The 18,899-nt window shown below is 39.2% G+C and overlaps 2 protein-coding genes across 5 annotated transcripts in view; one reads left to right on the plus strand and one right to left on the minus strand.

Moving 5' to 3' along the window:
• Positions 1-8,712, minus strand: part of FILIP1L (filamin A interacting protein 1 like) — a 301,593-nt gene extending 292,881 nt beyond the window's left edge. Inside the window, exon 1 of the mRNA XM_080829333.1 lies at positions 7,994-8,712. The gene's annotated coding sequence lies outside the window, so the exon portion shown is untranslated. The remainder of the gene's footprint in view (positions 1-7,993) is intronic.
• Positions 1-18,899, plus strand: part of CMSS1 (cms1 ribosomal small subunit homolog) — a 382,791-nt gene that overhangs the window by 301,830 nt on the left and 62,062 nt on the right. The window contains exon 2 of one of the 4 annotated variants that reach the window (XM_080829347.1): positions 8,260-8,418. The exons of the other annotated variants lie outside the window; for them this stretch is intronic. Within the exon in view, the coding sequence (XP_080685473.1) occupies positions 8,260-8,418 (159 nt within the window). The remainder of the gene's footprint in view (positions 1-8,259; positions 8,419-18,899) is intronic. 4 annotated transcript variants of the gene reach the window in all.

Here is an 18,899-nt window from a genome sequence, read left to right on the forward strand (position 1 = left end):
CAGGGAACGGAGTTACTTCTGTAACATAGATCAAGGAAATTTATAGTTTGCTTTTAATAATCGGCTTTCTGGGTTTATTTTTTAAGTGCCAAAAGCACAAAATTTGGTATTTTAAATTCATACTGTCTGTGTGTGTGAAATGAATGTCTAGAGCAGTGATTCTTAGGGTCTTGAAGAAAACACTTTACTTAAATGCTAGTTCCCTGGGTTTCTAGATATGGTCTAGAAGACCTCTTAAAACAGGGAATCCCAAGTTTCGTATGTGTGTGTTTTCTGGGTCCTTGTAGCATTTATCAGTTTCCCAGTAGGACCTGGCATACCACATTTTCAAGACTAAATTTTGTTAGAACACTAATACCGTATATAATGCTATGTTGTGTTTTCTATGTTAATAATAATAATGATGATAATAGCTCCTGATTATGAACACTTACTATGTGACGCTAACTGTATTTAATACTTTAGATTTCTCATTTAGTGCACCCAACAAGGCAAGTATAGTTAGTATCTCCATTTTATGATTAAGGAAACATAAGGCCCTGAGAATTTAAATAACTTGTTGAAGATCACACAGAACTGGAATTAAGAGCCATGATGCCATCTGGGAAAATCCACACTCATAGGCATTATGTATAATGATAATAAACACATCTATTTATAGGTTTAGTTGTAAATGGCATTCTGTTAGGTAATGATGTACTCCATTCGGACAGCCCTTACTTTGTTCTAGTGTTTGGGTATTGCTACTTATCTAGTTGCTACTATAATTCCAAGATCAACATTAGATTGTAGGACCCAGGAAGTTGCCGGGCATTTGTTTGTTACATAAATAAGTAAACCAATGAATACATGTGTGTCCTTACCAAACATGGCCTGGGTCATCATCTTTTGTTTTTGTGATTCCCCTCCATACTGGGTATAAGTGGTAGTGGTAGTAGTGGCAGCAGTGGTGACTGTCATTTTTGGCAGATATAGGACATGAAATAATGTCTACTGACTATTACCATCAGCTGATATTCCCTTGTAATTGCATATTTGTCAGAAGCCAGCAGTCTTTGGCCAATTTCTCGACACATTTGGAAGGCAGCTACTTGAAATATTTTAGTGTGTTTTTTGCTCCATGGCTTTCTTTATTAGACAGTACAATTTTAACAGTCTGTGTTACACAAGACTAGTTAGTTGAATTTCTGTAGGTTGACACTTGTTTACTATCTCTTGAAAACAAGCATATGCCTCTGCCTCTGACTAGTTCTGAGGCCTTGGGAAAACTTTCTCAAGCCTCCATTTTCATCTGTAAAATGAGGAGGGCAGACTGTATCAGTTATTTTAGAGGGATTCCTTTTCCTTTATTTCAGTACTCTGTAATTTCTTTCTTTCTTTTTTTTTCCCCCACCACTGAAAACCTACAAGAATTCTGATACATCAACATCAAAGAACAGTATGCTGGTTGAAGTTTAGAGTAGAAGGCTTTAATATAGAGCCACACAGATGGTGATCCCTAACCTCTTTTTTTCATTTATTTTATTAAGGTATGATTTATATGAAGTAAAATTCACGCTTTATAGTGTATAGTTCTGCAAATTTTAACAACTCATACAATGATGTTATAGTTAAGACATTGAGCAATTCTGTCACCCCAAAACGTTTTCTCTCACCCCTTTCTGAGTCAGCCCCTCCCCGGAGGACCAGCTGCTGGCAACCACTGATCTGCTTTATGTCTCTTCAGTTTTTCATTTTCCACACTGTCATGTAAATGGATTCATTCAGTATTTACCTTTTTGGGTCTAAGTTCTTTTACTTAGCATAATGCATCTGAAGTCCATCCATATTGTTGTATGTTTACTTAATTTTGCTGAGTAGTAATTCATTGTATGAGTGTACTATATAATGGAAAATGTATTAATTCACTAGATGGATATTTGGATTGTTCTCAGTTTTTGGCAATTATACAAGTGAAACCACTGTTAATATTGTTGCTTAACATTTTGAAATTAGTGATGTGTCAGTTAGTTGTTAAGTTACATTAGCATCAAATTCAAGAATCATTGAGGAAAGAGATACACTGCAGTCTGCATCTACAAATATGTTTCATTATTACCACCCCCTCCCACCCAAATCCAAGATAGAGTCCTTAGTAACTTCTTTACCCATACCCACCCTTCAAAATGTTGATAACTGTCCTAGCTATAGCTTAGGCACAGATTAAATAGCTTATAAATAGCAGAAATTCACTGCTCAGAGTTCTGAGGATTAGAAGTTTGAGGGGCACCTGGGTAGCTCAGTCAGTAAAGTGACTGCCCTCAGCTCAGGTCATGATCCCAGGGTCCTGGAATGGAGGCCCACATCGGGCTCCCTGCTCAGCGGGGAATCTGTGTCTCCCTCTCCCACTGCCCCTCCACCCCAACTCATTTTCTCTCTCTCCCTCTAAAAAAAAGAAGAAGAAGAAGAAGTAGTTTGAGATTAGGGTGGTCAGTTGAGGGCCATCTTCTAGGTCACCAACTTCTCATTTTCTCACAAAGTAGAAGGGGCTAGGGTGTTCTCTGGGGCCTCTTTTTATAAGGGCATTCATGAGGGCTCATGACTTAAACATCTCCCAAAGTTTTTGCCTTCTAATTCCACCACATTTAGGGGATAAGATTTCAACATAAGGATTTGGTGGGGACACATTCAGACCACAGAGGTAGCCATTTTTACTCTTCTTGTTTAGAGAGGAAATATGAGGACATGTCATCTGAATTTGAGCTGTTGTCAAGATAAATAAAGTCACGAATAGACCTCCAGTAGTTTGGGGAACTTGAAGAATGGAGCTGAAACATCTCATGCCCCATATTCCTATGTAATGGAATATCTCTGTAATCTTGGAGTCTCAGTTTTGGTTGTTTTCAGTGGGAAGCTGGGCAAATCCACTGGGAAACTTGACTTCCCCAAGTTAAAAATGATGCTCTGTTATTGTGCTTTCAAATATTCTCTTGTGTTAGGAAGGGTGAAAGTTTATAAGTAGATCATTCCTGTGACCAAACCCCTATCTCACTGCCCCTCTTGCTCCTTAAACAGGAAGTTTGCCATGTGTACAGAGTGCCAGACTGAGGATTAGGGCACTTGGTTTCTTATACCCTATTTCTCTACAGCAGTAAACATCTATAGCTTAGTCATTTCAGATGTGTGTTCTCCTCCATTTAGGGTGACTCACCACCCTGGTTTTCCCAGCATAGTCCTGGTTTTAGCACTGAAAGTCCTGGATTTTTGGATCTCCCCACTCCCAGGTACACCAGGAAAATTGGTTATCCGTTATGTTCCCAGAGTTCCCAGAGTTGGATCCAAGCAGCAGATTCTAACACCTCTGCTTGTTGAATCTCCTGAACCACACAAATATATTTTTTGAACTAAGAATGGGCAGTTCTAGTTCTGATGCAAGAATGTGTGGTGGACCATTAGAGATAAAGTTTCAACAGACTAGGAAAGATCTATATAAATTTTAGAAGAATTGGCAGATACAAGGGTTTTGGAGGGGAGAGGAGTGGAGGGGGGCGTTGGGTGAGCCTGGTGGTGGGTATTAAGGAGGGCACTATTGCATGGAGCACTGGGTATGGTGCATAAACAATAAATCTTGGAACACTGAAAAAAATTTTAATTTAATTTAAAAAAACATTTTTAGAAAAAAGGATTTTTGTTTTGTGTTGCTTTTGCCTTTGTTTTAATTCTGTGAATCTTCAGCATATGGATCGAGTCTTAGAGGATACCTTTCGCTAATTGTCAAAGTTCAAGTGGTAAATCACAGTTTGATATTGTTCAGACAATCCTAAATGTTCCTAATACACAATGGTACCCTTGTCAGCAATATTACAAGCATAGTAAGTAGAATATAGTTACATTAATGGGCCTTATCACAGATAGTTATATATTGTTCTAACTCTAGCCAAATGAATTTTATTTATTCTTTCATATCTTAACCAAAATTTGCCAAACAAGAATTATGATGAAAAATGTCAGTGATTTTTTAATTCAAGTACTAAACACATTTAACTTACTTAAGGAACAAGTCTCTATCTCAATCACAGGCTTTTCTCCCCTAATACAAAGTTATTTTTTAATTGGTTGGGGGGAAATACAATAATAAGATTTTAAATTCTGAACTACAGACTGCACCTGCTTAGGATCTTAGGATCTAAAACTGAAGTGGAAAACACAAGGCTTAACCCCACATGCTCCTTGATCAAATGCAAAAGGTTCTTAAAATAGCTTCTCATGAAGATGTTCAGAGCAGCTGAAAACCAAGATGCTGGTGTCCCTACTTAAAACCTGGCAGCTTGTTACCATGGTTCAGAGGCAGCTGCCCCTATTGCTTTCTGTTCCAGGGCCAGGAGCATCAGCTCTAAGGAGAAGCACAGAAAGAGCCTCTGCTTTATCTATGTTGCTATCATCCCCTGAATTCTACTTTCCTAGTCAAGGGACTGTCCCTAGATCCACCATGAAGACCTGAGACGTTTCATTCCAGGCCACAAACATGAGGAGAAAAGTTTCCAAACAAACTTAAATAGGTATATAATAAATTCCAGGAAAAATGTAAGAAAGAAATGAAGTCTTGTGTATTTGATGGGTGGTAGCTGTTAAGAGACAGTAACAGTTATGTGTGGTATCTTACACACTGCTACCTTTCAATAGCTTAGTTACCAGCAGATCAGGGTGCTCTCTCAAAATTCATTGGAAAGACCTTCATTAATTTAAGACTGTTCTCTTCGGCTCTGTTTACCTTACCTTTCCCATAGAAAATTTTTTCCTGGGATATTCTCTCTTACCCATGATAAAATGCTTCTCTCAAGGGGTCCCTCATGCTTCTAACCGAAGCAGGGTCTGGATTGGTGGGTAATTGGTATGATCCGATGAGATGATGTTTTATGTTGCTGGGCTGGTGGCCCTAACCAGCAGTTTAAAATTCCATTTGCATTCACATGTAGGTGAATATACTGACATACTGCTCCTGTACTAAAAAGAAGAAAGCAGTAGCTTACATTTCTTTTGGCAGCTAAACTGATTTTTCAAGGGCCAGAGGAAGGAACTGTGGGGTGAGTACCTAGAAGGGAAATGGAGGCAAGAAGAGAATCGGACTGGGAGAAGTCCTGAAGCTCTCCTCTGTCAATAAACTTTCCAGTTGGCTGCTATCACCTTCAGATAGTAGAGTTTGGAGTTGTGAATACTCATGTTGAAAACTCAGACTTTTACCATTCTTTCATTTGAGAAATTACTTATGAGACTGTGCATTAAAGAAAAAATTAGCTGTGCTAATCCCTTAGGTGTCTAAAACCTGGTTTTTCCATCTGCTGAACAGGGGATGATACCCACTTTTCTATCACACAGGGTAACTATGGGATCAAGTGAGTGACTGATAATTGAATTCTGTTAACGATGTAAAACACTTCATGGGGTAAAATGACATTGTTGTTGTGATTAAGGTGATCATAAAAAGTCTTGGGGTGAGAAACATGGTGCTGTCATTTTTTTTCATATGTAGCCTCCAAAGACATACTGTCTCTGAAAAACAGATTAGACAGAAATTTCTTGAACTTCTGTCAGATTTGAACCCCAGATAGCTATGAGGCTGTAATACAGATTTTGTTCTGTCTTCCTTAGAGACTCCCTATCTAACCCAGTTCTGAAGAATCCAACAGTATCAGTTATGTGAACCTTCTATGTTTAACGTTTGTAGCTTAGAAGAGAAATGTCAGCATCCTTCAAAGAAGGCTCAAGTATTTCTACTAAAATGTGCATACCAACCTGGTAATTTAATGCTAAATTGGTCTCTGGAATTGTTTCCATACATTGCAGACACTAAATACCCTTTTCAAAGTAGGGAGGAAAGTTTTCTGGTCCTTAACTTAATCAGAAATGAAGAACAAAGTATTTACCATGGTAAACAGAATGCATAATATACAGGTTCAGGTCACTAGTCATCAGCCCCTGTATGAAGATCCCTATTCCCAGGGCATGTAAAAACTATGTTTGCCTTATTCACTGCTGTATCCCCAGTAACCCAACACATAGTAAGACCTAGCACATAGTAAGCACTCCAAAATATTTGCTGAGTGAATGAACAAATGAGCAAACAAATTGAGCCCTTTGCTATGAAAATGTTTCCCCTGATTGTAATGAAACAAATAAAATATTCTGTTCTCAGCATGAATGCTTATTTAATGCTGATGGTCACTAGTTCTATTCTAAGGAAAATAAAAGGAACTAACATTGTTTTCTTTAAATGTTTTTAATGCAACATATTGGAGAGGTGAGGCATGTATTTCAGTGACAATGAAAATGGACTCTGTTCTGAAGAAAAGACTACAAGGCCCTTTACTTTCGTTTTTTCCCATCCTCGAACCTGCCCAACTCTTGGCAATCTCCTATAACAGTGCTCTATTAAATGCACCATCAGTTTGAAAACACAATTAAGTATTTCCATCTCCAGTGGCAATGCCACCTAACTAAAACCGGTTCTTGACTAACAAATTCTTTGGTTCAATGACAGTTTAAGCGAAAAAGACAATTACACATGGACAGAAGCTAGACTGTTTAAAAAATTGCACTACCTTTGCCAATAAGTGTACTTTTTTATTTCCCCAGAATTTTTATAGTGCAGTTTTGCATTGGTTATTGTAAGAACCCAAACCCTACATTCTTTTGGGAAATCATTTGGAAAATTCTCATCACAGTGACCTGTCTTAATTGTTCTACCTCTTTGTTTTAAAGAAGTGGAAATAGTCCATGAAAATTATTGCTGCCTTTAGAAATATTCAATAGCAAATAGCTCTTAAAGTGTTTATGCCGATTTTTAATTAAGTGTAATGGGAGTTTCATAATAATGTTAACTGATAACAGTAGAGATGTATTTACTTGGAATATTTGTTTTTGAGGGATAGAAGGTTGATATATTGGTAAGTTTTATCATAGAAAAAGCGTTTTCAATTATAGCTATAAGAATATTGTCATAAATTGAAAGAATTCTCTCCAGTAACATACTACCCTGTGTCCTCCTTTATACAAAACTAATAAATGGAATATGGTAAAGTGTTTCAAGCAATATTTGTATTGCACTTCTTGTAATCTTCACAAGATTTGTGCATATATTGAAAAGACATGTGATCATCGATTGCCGTTAAGAGAAAAGGAATAACAGATTATGTCACAAGCATTTTAGCTGAACATGTATCTATGCTGAATAGGGCTTCTATATTCAAAACTACGGAGGCTAAACTACCCTAAACATTGAATAATATTCCCATAGAGCAAGTATAGTGAGCAGAACTTTCTGTGGCGTCATTTGGCAACAATCTGGCATCATTTCCCATTGACAGTGAGATGTGCCCATAGATATCCAGTCATAGTCTTTGAGTTGATAGGTATTTCCCAAGATCTTCTAAATACCATACCTCAAAAATACCCTTCTGTTCTCTGCACCACCAGCCGCCCCCCATTCATCAAAAAGATGTGAACAGTAGTAAAGGGAAAAAATGCAATCTAGTTGCCATCTTAAGATGCTGGTTTCTTCTATCTTTCCATGAAAAAAGAATTCCTCCTCTCCAATCCAATATACTTCTCCATTTTCATCACATTTTGATGAGCTCAAACTTATATATTGATAATTCACAGCAGTTTACAAAAGCAAGCTGTTACAAGGAGAGTCATTTGCCCAAACCTATTTTTTTTTTTAAATTTTTGACCATTTGTCTTACTCTTAGAGGATAACAATTTCGAATTTCATTTTGGTTTTCTCTCATACCTACCAATTTAGCAAAACTCACCTGCTGTCAAGACAGTTCCTCTATTTTGCAAGTGGCTCTTATTCACATTAGTCTAAAAGTCAATCATCTGTCATAAGCTCCTAATCGTACCTAAGATTGACTGCATTCCCCTGTTTAATATCCAGAAGATCCTGCTCCTGGTTGTTGGATAAGATAGAAACATCCCCCTAAAGTCTCTTCTGAGCAGCCATAGGGACACTTACCTTACTGTGCAGGAGGTACCTTTACTTGATTATTCCCAGTAGTTCCCTCTTCTCATCCCCACCAAAATCCAATAGTGGAATCCAGGGACCAACAACAATATTTTCTTCTTTTCTTTTTGGACAGTCTTTCAGTTTTTGTTTTGTGGGCTACAAAGCCACGGAGAGTTTGCAACCAGAGGCCACTGACAGTTCTGCAAAGGAGAGGCAGTGGGGAGCCCAGTACTGACTGGGCCCAAACACGAAATATAACCTTCTTCCCTCTCCAGGCAGTGTCCTTCATACTCTGAAGACAGGCAGCCTTGCCGAATCCCTCACCCTACAGCTTGCCAGTCTCCACAGAAGAAAGGGTCTAACTGAAGTGGGCTGCAGGATGAGGCAAGGCAAAAACCGAGAGCCATCTGCCCAGAACAGACAAGTAGAGGCAGGTATAGGCTCTGTGAGTGTGTCTGTGTGTCCGTGTGTGTGTGCATGCCTGTGCCCAGCAGCTGTTCTCAAGATTAGAAGATACCACCCATTGGCAGGCAGCTCTGAAACACCCTCTTGGGTAATTTCAAATTCATATTGCACATCTTGGCTGAGAGAAGAAACTTCCCAGGACAACCTGGGTCCCTTTCTCTGCCTTGTCACTGTGAACCACAATCAGCAGTGGCAGCATCTAGAAATAAATGCCCAGGTGGACATTAAATTGTCCCTCATTTTGTACCCTGCAACCATGAACTGATGAAGCCTTGTTTGAGATTTAAGTAAGAAGGGCATGACCTCTTCTTTGACAGTTGTAACCCAAGGCACTGTAGAGATTTGCTATTATTAACGCAATGTTGAACTTCAACTTGAATGCCTGCCTGTTCCATTCAGTGTCATATGAGATATGAGTGCAAAGTGCTGAGGAAGCTCTAGGGCAACATCCAATGTAGGATGTTATTTATTATTGTTAATCCAGGTTTTGGTTTTGTATTATTCAGGTGTTAAGAGAAATGTCATACATTACTAAAATTTGAAGAAACAAAATTTTCTCTAAGTGGTATTACTTGTTCCTGTTGGAGGAGGAGGGGCAGGAAGAAGGACCTTGTTCATTTATTCAGCAGGCATGTGTTGCATCACCAGTTAGGTGTCAGATCCTCTACCAGATAAGCCCACCACCGTTCAGGCACTGAATCTGTGCATTATTTAATCCTCACAGCATCCCTCTGAGTAAGTCCTATACTGGTGATCAAATGAAAAGACCAAAGCTGAAAATAATCAAGTAACTTCCCCAGAGTCTCATGGATGGTAAATATCAGACTGGAAATTCAGAATTGGATTTGAGTTACTCCATCACCTATACTATTTTTAACCTTAACATTGAAATAATTTCTAACTTATAGAAAAAAATAATAGAATAATGAAAAATTCACATATACTTTCACCCAGATTTTCCAGTTTTTAACATTTTACCACATTTGCTTTCTTCCTCTCCTCCTTCCTTTGCCCCCCCTTGCCTCCCATGTGTTTATATGTGTATATATATTTTTTCTGAATCAATCCATATACTTCAGTGTGATTATCCTAAAAGACAAGTATGTCTTCTTTTTTTTCTTTTATTGAGATATAATTGACATATATTAGTGTCAGGTGTGCAACATAATGATTTGAGTTCATTCTTATAATAACCACAGTATAACAGTCAAATTCAGTAAACTAAGAATGATACAATATTACTTTCTAATCCATAGTTTTCATTCAGCTTTTCACCAAATGTCTCATTAATGTCCTTTACAGGGGAAAAAAATTCTTTTTTCTTTTGGAAAGGATGATGTTGCATTTAGTTGTCATGTTTCTGCTTCAATCTGAAGCAGTTCTTTGGTCTTTCCTTGCATTTTGTCATGTGACAATTTGAAAAGTATGTTTTGTAAAATGTTCCTCAATTTAGGTGTGTGTGATGTTTTCTCATTACAAGACTGAGTTTTTGCATTTTTTGGCAGGAATACCACAGAAGCAATGCTATACTCTTATAATCATATCACAAGATACATAAATAGATATACCATGTCCATACCAACCCCACTTGGTTAAGGTGGTGTCTGCCAGATATCTCCACTCAGAGTTATACTTTTTCTGTTTGTAATGAATAAATATTTTGTTGGAAGATACTTGGGAAACATGTAAATATATTGCTCTTAACTAAACTTTCTACTATAACAAAGAGCTTTCCTTTCCCCCCTATTTTTGTATTCATTTATATCAATATGCACTTAGAGATTTCTGTTTTATTCAGTGGGCTATAATCCATTAATATCACTATTTTGATACCAAAATGATCTCAGATTTGGTCAGTGGGAGATCCTTCAAGCTGGCTGTTTGTGTTCTTTTGACAAGTCCTCATCATTTTCTGAGTACTTTCATACTTTCTGGCACAAGAAAATGTACCATATTCATCTTGTACTTTCTCTACCCAGCCCCAGAATTAGCCATATCTTCAAGGAGATCTGAGTCCATTATGGAAAACAGCATATAGCAACCAAGATCTGGGCATTGGGTATATTCACTGGGCTAGGTGTGCTTATTGTTTCTAGGTCCTCTAAGCCCAAAGAGCTAGGAAATAGACACGCACACACCTGTTGTCATGTCTGTTGTTTGCTCCCTCCCCCTCCTCCTCTCCCTCTCTCTGTATTAAATACTAGGAGATCACATTGATAGCCCCAGTTCTAATCTAACATAGGGGTATTTTAGCTTTTACTCTTTTCATGTTTATAAGTTTATAAACGTTTATAACTGGAGACAGCCTGGTTTCTATTATTCTCAGACCATTTACTTATCTGCTTATTGCCCCTGGGTGGAACCAGTCTTGCAACTCTGCTGGCTGCTTCATCAGCCCTACAGTCTTTTTAGCCCCATCAGCCCTAATCCCTCAAGGAAATAGCTTTTGGTAACTCTTGTGCCAGAAAGAAAGAAAGTGATTTAGGAAGCCCTAACCCTATACTTTTTGCTAGACTCTTCCTAACAGTTATTACTATTGATGTCTTGCAAGCTGTTGAGAGAGATGTAAAGTACTACTTCTCAAAAATATGGTGAGGTTTAAACTGATTTGTTGTTTAGTTTTTCTCTTTGTTTCTATGAGTTATAAAAAGAAATGGGTTCTCCTTAGCAGAGACATCACAGGATCACAGGACATCAGAGACCGCATTCCCTGGGCATGCCTCACTTTTTCTTCACTCAGATCCCAGGTTCCATCCTTCCCACTGTCCTCTCCCCATCCCAGTGGATTATGTTCTTCCATGTTGCTCCCAGGGGTTAAATGTACCTTACCCTCAATGCACATTACTATAATTGCCAACATAGTTTGTCTCTCCCTTGCTAGACTGGGTGTTCCTGGAGTGCAGAGTGCACCTTTCAGCATTGTAGCCCCACCCCTGACAGTCAGTACACAATAAGCATGTATTGGGTGGAGGAAACAGCACCAGACACCTTGCTGAGACGGACAAAGGAAAGAAGCAGCTCTAGAATAAAGCAACTTTAGAACAGCATCTCAGTAAACTGAATAGGAAAGAAATAAGAAGAGTATACATATTAAAGCCATCAGTCGCTTTTAAATTCCAGAACTTTAAATATTTAAATTCTTTTCCTAACAGACTTTTATCAGCAGTAAATTGGTTGTATTTAAACTTCCACATATTTTCCTTTCCTTCATGTTCCATAAGGATGGAACTAATGATTTACCTATAAAAATGAAAAGTCTGGATAATCAAAAAATAGAAAAGTATCTTCAAGTAAACAGGTCTGATTAGGAAAACTGGTATAATGAAGGGTGCCCCTCACTTCCTCTGAAGCCCAATTGTGGCCATTGTTTTTGGAATCGCATATATTTTAGGGTTTCACATTTTTCTAAAGTGAAAATGATACTAATAGTTTAACTTTTTTAAAAAAGAAAGATGGAGAAAACATGTTCTTGAGTTCTGAATCTTGTTGTTGCAAATAATTTGTACTCTTCAGTTTCCAGGGGCTATTTCTTCATATACTTTACAAATGCCAAATACCAGCTGGCAGCTGTTTTAGCTCTAAGACATTCCTCAAGTGTCCTGCTTTCATGTCATTATGTAATGTGTTTCTCTTTGCATGGCTGTCATCACTCGATGGCCTTGTCGAGGTGTATCACTGCATAGCTCTCTTCACTTTTGTGTCCATATTACTTTTCCAAATGGGCACTGGTTCTCTGAAAACTAGAGGTTCTCAGGAAAACTAGAGTAAAAGGAGAAGAAATAATTTCAACAACACCTCAAATTGGACCAGTGTTTTCTGCTTGGCTAGAAAGTTCCTTTGTGAACAGGAAAATTCATGAGTTGAAGTTTTCTCCCTTCTCAGCCCTTCATTTCTTTAAAAATGTTATTTCATCCTAGTCTCATTTTCCTTACTAACTGCCCATCATATAGATACATTGTATCAGCAGAGAACTTGTTCAATTTTTCAGCTCAACTTTTGCCTTCATAACTGTTGTCTCTGGTAACCTAAAGGACAGGTATATATGCCCATAAGCACAATTTTCACTTCACTTCAAGAGATAGTTCCTGAGTGCCCATAATATGCTATGCACTGTGCTAGGTCTTGGTACTATAAAGAGAAAATTAAATGCTGCCTTTTCCCTGTCCTTCAAGTACTCATAGTCTAGTAGGAGAGGCACATGTCAAAATTCTAATTTTAATCAGCTGAGCAGTATAACAGGGGCTAAACATAATGCTTAGTCCTCCTAGACTGGAGGTCAAGGAAAGTGCACAGGGTGAAGATGGGGTGGGGCTATTTGAACTGGACACCTTGGGGGAGAAGTAGTTGGTTCTGCCAGGGAAAGGGTAAGAAGGTGGGCATTCTAGGGAGGGGACATGATGTGAGCACAAGCACACTGGCAATAAAGCACATGATGGGTTCAGCAATGGTGAGTTGCTCCCGTGCCTGGAGTACAGGGGTATGGTGTCCAGTTTTGTACTGTGTAAAGGAGATTATTTATTTGGGCCAGAATGTCAAGGGCCTTGGATACTTTGATGCTAGATTTTAACTACCATGTAGACAGTGAGGAGCCACCAGTAGCATTTTAGCAGAAAATTATAAACAGGAAGGTTTAGTGGGAAATCCACAGGATTTGAAACCAGAGGCCTTTTTCTGGGACTCTAGAATGTTTCACCTGCAAAGGAACTCAGAGCACATCTAATTTTAGCCACTTGTTTTACTTATGAAAATTGTGTGACTCAGCTTTAACTTTCACACCACTTGGTGCCCTCTACTTGACAGAAAGCCTTAGAGATGACTGTATGCCAGCAGCTTCCCTAAAGTGATCCCTGGGTTTAAATAAGGTTATCACTGTGCCCTGAAGGGAACCCAGGTGTCACCTCTATGCCCTTTTACTGATGAAGGATCCTGGGACCTCAGAGGCTAGCCTAGCAGAGGAAATGAAGAATAGGGGAAGCTGCCGCAGCCTGGGGACCAGTGGCATACCTGACAATGGGGTATTTCAACACAGCAGAGATAATCTGAGCAGGTATCTACAAAGTGGTTCCAAGTGTGCTACCTGGGTTGAGGCCAGTCCCAAGCAGCAATTGTGGAATGGGGAGCAGAAGACATGGAAAGATGAGAATTGTGCAAGGAAGCTGAACCTCATCCAAATAAACTAGGTGCTGAGCAGAGAGCTATAGTTCTAGCAGAGAAGTCAAATACACAGAGGAAACCACGGTGGGGGAGGGGGAGCGGGATAAAAAACTAATCCTAAGAGTTGAACAGATCAGAAGGTGATTGGACAAAGGCTGCTGTTCACCCAGCAGGCAAGAACTCAGGGCTGCTCTAGGCCCTCCAAAGAGCATCCATCTCTAGGCAGGAAAACATTTCTAGGCATCTTTTTCTGGTGTGGCCAGGCTCCTGTTAGCTTATCAGACTTGTTTCTCCAGCAACCAGGCAGGACACAGACTACAGACTCGAGATCTTCCCATTTAGCCCCTGGGCTGGGTTGGAAAAGCAGGAACTAGCACCCAGGTACTTCTGAGTTTCCAGGCAACTCCATGGTTTGGCATCCCAGGCCAGAACCAAATGCCACGGAGACTAGAGTGTTCCACTGGGACCAGCTTCACAATAGCTTCCCAGGAGCACATTGTGGTATTCATTCTCAGTGTTCTGGCACTTGATTTTAAGGTTCTTTTGTAATTTTGCTTAAGAAACACCATACTACATATGTAATAGAAACTCTGCTTTCAACCACAAATATCTTTAAATGAGAAAGGGCTAATCTCCCCCTATTCAAAATGCATTGTGTGCCAAACCCTGTGTTTTAAAATAGTCATTTTGAAGCTTTCTAATTGTAGCCATAAGTTAGTTCTCCATTCTCTCAGCCTCTCAAGTTCAGTCAGGGTGGTCCTGGTTAAAATAAATACGTGAAAAATCTCTAGTAGAAATCCAACATTTACAGTAGTATAATAGTATCTATTGGTAGTAAAATCATAAAATAAAATAAAAGGATGTTCCTTTTATGTTGTTTTATACATTTTACTACTTGAAATTTTATTCATTCATTTACTCAACAATTATTTCTTGTATGCCAGCCACTATCCTGAGTGCTGGGAATATGATTATTTTTTTTTTAAAGATTTTATTTATTTATTTGCCAGACAGGGATCACAGGTAGGCAGAGAGGCAGGCAGAGGGGTTGGGGGGAAGCAGGCTCCCCGCTGATCAGAGAGCCCGATGTGGGATTTCATCCCAGGGATCCTGGGATCACGACCTGAGTTGAAGGCAGAGGCTTTAACCCACTGAGTCACCCAGGCGCCCAGGAACATGATTATTTAAAAAGCAAATGTTATTGGCTCCTGCCATCTTGGAATTTAAAGTCTATGGGTCTATTCATAAAATTTTTTTAAAAGTTGTTTTTTAATTTATTTTAAATTTGTTTTTAAAATTTTTATCAAATACTAAATTTATTTGATTAAGTCTATTTATCAAATAAAGAGAAGTTAATAAATCAGATAGTTACAGTTTGTGATAGTGCTAGGGTACAAAGTAAGAGAAAATCAGATTGACAGAGAACAAAGAGGAAATGAAGGGCCTACTTTATATGTCAGAGGAGAAACCCTGACAAGGTAATATTTAAGCTGAGACCTGAGTAGTGGGAAGGAGTTAGACCAAAAGTAGTGGTCCAGGTATGAGAACAGTAAGCATAAAGGCTGTGAGGGGAGAAAGGAATTGGTATGTTCTAGGAACCCCAGCATGTCACTGTGGCTGTGGTATAGTGGGAGACTGCAGGGTAAGTGCAGGACCAGGTCACAGCAGGGGTGTGGGGGTTGGTAGGGAGTGGGTGTGTTAGTATGAAAGCAAACTGCTGTGGATTTTTAATCTGTAGGGTTACATAATCCTATGTACATTTTAAAAGATCTTTCTGCCTCTTATGTGGTGAGTGGAGGGAATCAGAGTGGTTACTTGGGGGACAAACACCGCCTGAGCAAGATTCTGCCAGATAGTTGCTCTGGGGTCATCCCTGGGTGGTGACCTGGGAATTCATGGACTCTAGGCAACTTGTCATTACTTTTTCTTCACTGCTTTGCCCCTAAATGCCCAAATCATTTCATTGCCCAGTGGTTAGTAGAAGAAAAGATGCCAGAAGCACTGCCTTTTGTCAGAAGCAAGGGATCAGGTGAACCATTCAGGTAGGGTCCAGATCCTAATGCTTTTTTGTTAGAATCCTAGATGTCATTTTCACTTTGCAAGTTTGTGAAGCTTATGCCTTCTGGCCACTGTTCTTGAACTTTGTTCCTGGTACACAGAAAGGATTCAGTAAATGTTTCCTAAATTGACTTGACTGTGATTCCCAGTGGTGTGAATGGAGAGGGAGAATTAGAAAGGCCTCTAGGGTCCTCTACTTCCTCTATATATAGAAGTATGTATCAGTGGGCAACCATGGCTCTTTAAACAGTATTTTCAGTCTATGGTGGATATAGGTCAGGAATGACTAAAATGATTCTCTTCTAGAATAAAAGGTGCTGTGTACATGCAAAAAGTTTTTTTTAAGTGCATCTGGTTAGAGTTTAATATGCCTGGAAAAAAATCACTATTTCTTTCGTGTTTCAGTTACTCAAATGTGGCTAAAAATGTGCTTTGGAGATTTTCCAAAGTAAAAACTCGAGGTGAGAGAAATTCCAGCCCCAACAATAACTTGAAAATTGGAAGTTGGAATAGCAACTGTTTTTTCAACTGTCTTAACTGTGTCACCAACACTATGATGATTTGATTACATGTGACAAGTCTGGTTTCTAGCCATTAAGCTGCACACTTCAGCTACAGCCTTTCCCTTCTTTCTATAGTCTTTCTCTTCTTTTCTTTCAACGATGTTTTGATCTGGGGGCAAAAATAAGAAAGATGGGAAAAAGCAAGAGGTTGGGGAGCTCAGGCCTTCCCATTGACCTACAGGTCACACTGGTGCCCCTGACCTTCTCAGCAGCCTCTTAGGATCAAAGTCTTGCTGCAAACTAGTCTTAGGGTGTTTCTATCCCTGTCTTCAAGTCCTCACCACCCAGTGTTGTTATTCAAGTGCCATTTGCTTGCTTGAACATGAGGGACATCTAGGAAATGGAAACACATCCCCAAATGGCAGAGGGCCACCTAGGAGCCATGTGAGAAGAGAGGGGAGAGCAGTCCTCCTTGAGGTCATGGATATAACACTCTTGGTGCGTGCCTGCCACAGAGCATAGTCACTCAATGTATGGTGACAATAGCTGCTGCGGCTGTTATTTTCATTATTAATGGCAGTGATTTATAAATTGATTAGCTATGTATGAGTCTTAGGCTGTCAGATACCAGCTTTTAGCCTCACCTCTTTCCACTCTGTTCCTCACCCTCACCAACCCTTCAGGCACTGCTTAACACCCTTCCTAAGTAAAGGCTGTTGTCCTAATTTACTCCTATATTTTAGAGTCATCCTGTTCCTGGTACTCTTGTTATTCCAGTGTCTCTCATCTGGTGATCTCCTTCTTATTGCCACTTTGAATGTCTTTATCTGGGAGGAGATTAATCTCTAGAAGTCCAAAGGTACATACGTACATGTGTCACTCTAGCCACATAGTTCATGCCCTGGCTTCTTCCTCTTCCCCATACAAAGGGTAGTTTTGTTACCATCTCACCTCAGGGCTTCTCATAACAGAACATAACTCAGTTAGTTTCTTCAGTCATCTTTTGCACTTTGCTAAAGAGCTCTGTGATCTCAGGTGCCTCATTTTGCTGGAAAGGGAGGGACATGGCACATCTGATCCCTCACTTAGGCAGGAAATAATCATTTCAATTAGGAGCCTGGGAAACACATCTATTTGCAAAAGGAACTGCTGTTTCTCTGGCAGTCTGCTTCCTTCCATCTGCCCCTAAGCCCACCCTTGGAAGTCATGGCTAGGCATCTCTCTCAGTGAAATAAATATTGTAATGGGTCAAGTAATTAGTGGGAAGAATTATGTTTGGGCTGTAACCTGACTCTAATTGCTGACTTCAGAGAATTAATTTCACATGACATAGCACCTTAGCTGTATGCTAGCTTAGGAGTTTCCACTCATCTCTCCCTTTCAGCCAGATCTCTTTTTCTATTTCTGGGCTTGTTGTGTCAATGAGTCAGGTGGCCCCAGACTCTTCCTGTGGATGAAAGGGGCACTCCTGACTTGGATGTATTTTCTGCATATATGAATTATAAAAAGGAAAAACTCTGTGTCCATTCCTTGGCATAAAAGTAAGGGAAGCTGGAGGGTTGAGTAAGGAAAGTATAAAATAGCCAATATAAATAAACCCTGGCCCTGGGCCTGAATGCAACAAGATGTACAGCATAGAAAGTGACATTCAGAAGTAATGCTTTTCTGTATTAAAAACAGTCATCATAAGGGATGTAAGATGTAAAAGATCATGATAATATTTGCCATCAAGTCCTTATCATGAAGTTGAAACAATTTACAAAGTAGGATAAAACATCTCTGTGAAGACATGTTTCTTTCTATAACATGGTAGGTGAGGTTTTGTCTCTTCCCCTGGAACAAGTGTGAGAAAAGTCACCCTGCTCATCACCATGGGCCCTGAAACTGTGTCAACAACAAATGAGTCGTTCTCTGAGGTCTCCTGCTCAGGAATTTGCTGCCTGACTTCAGAGAAATGGTGTACTTTTCATGTTCTTTAAAACATGACATGGTAGGTTCTCGTGTATACTAAAAAGACAGTGTGAGAACCAAAATCACCTCTTAAGGCCTAGTTCATAGCTTATAAATTATCAAAGAAAGTTGCTGTGTGTTATGACTTGTGTGGATATTATTAAGAACCAAAAATAGTTGTACTTCTCCTGAGTGATTATTTTATTGTTGTTACTGTTTTAGCCTATGGCTATTCTGAATAGTGTTTTCTTTTTCTCATTGGCTCCCTTAGAATTAAATCTGTGCCCAGTCAATAGCAAATATATAGGTCATTATGATATCTTTATTATAACTCTTGGATTGATTTCAGGTCTAATTATTATTTTTTCTTATTTTTTCCCCATACAAAGGGTAGTTTTGTTACCATCTCACCTCAGGGCTTCTCATAACAGAACATAACTCAGTTAGTTTCTTCAGTCATCTTTTGCACTTTGCTAAAGAGCTCTGTGATCTCGGGTGCCTCATTATTATTTTTTCTCATATTTTCTCATATTTCTCATATTTGCTACCACTTTAAACTCATTTAAACTCCCACTTTCCCCCATTTTTCTTATAAGCTACCTTAAATCTTTTCTAGGATAAGATGGCCCACAGTTGAATAGTTATTTTTTTAAAATAAAAGAAATCAGGCAGAGCAGGAAAGAGGGAACCCAGGGAAAAATAACAGCAGACAAACTATACAAATGTCAGCAACTTAAACCTCAGCTTCCTCATCTGTAAAATACAGACCTCCAGCATTTTTGTGG

The sequence above is a fragment of the Martes martes genome (genome assembly GCF_963455335.1).
Source record: "Martes martes genome assembly, chromosome: 1".
In the NCBI taxonomy this organism is placed as follows: Eukaryota; Metazoa; Chordata; class Mammalia; order Carnivora; family Mustelidae; genus Martes; species Martes martes.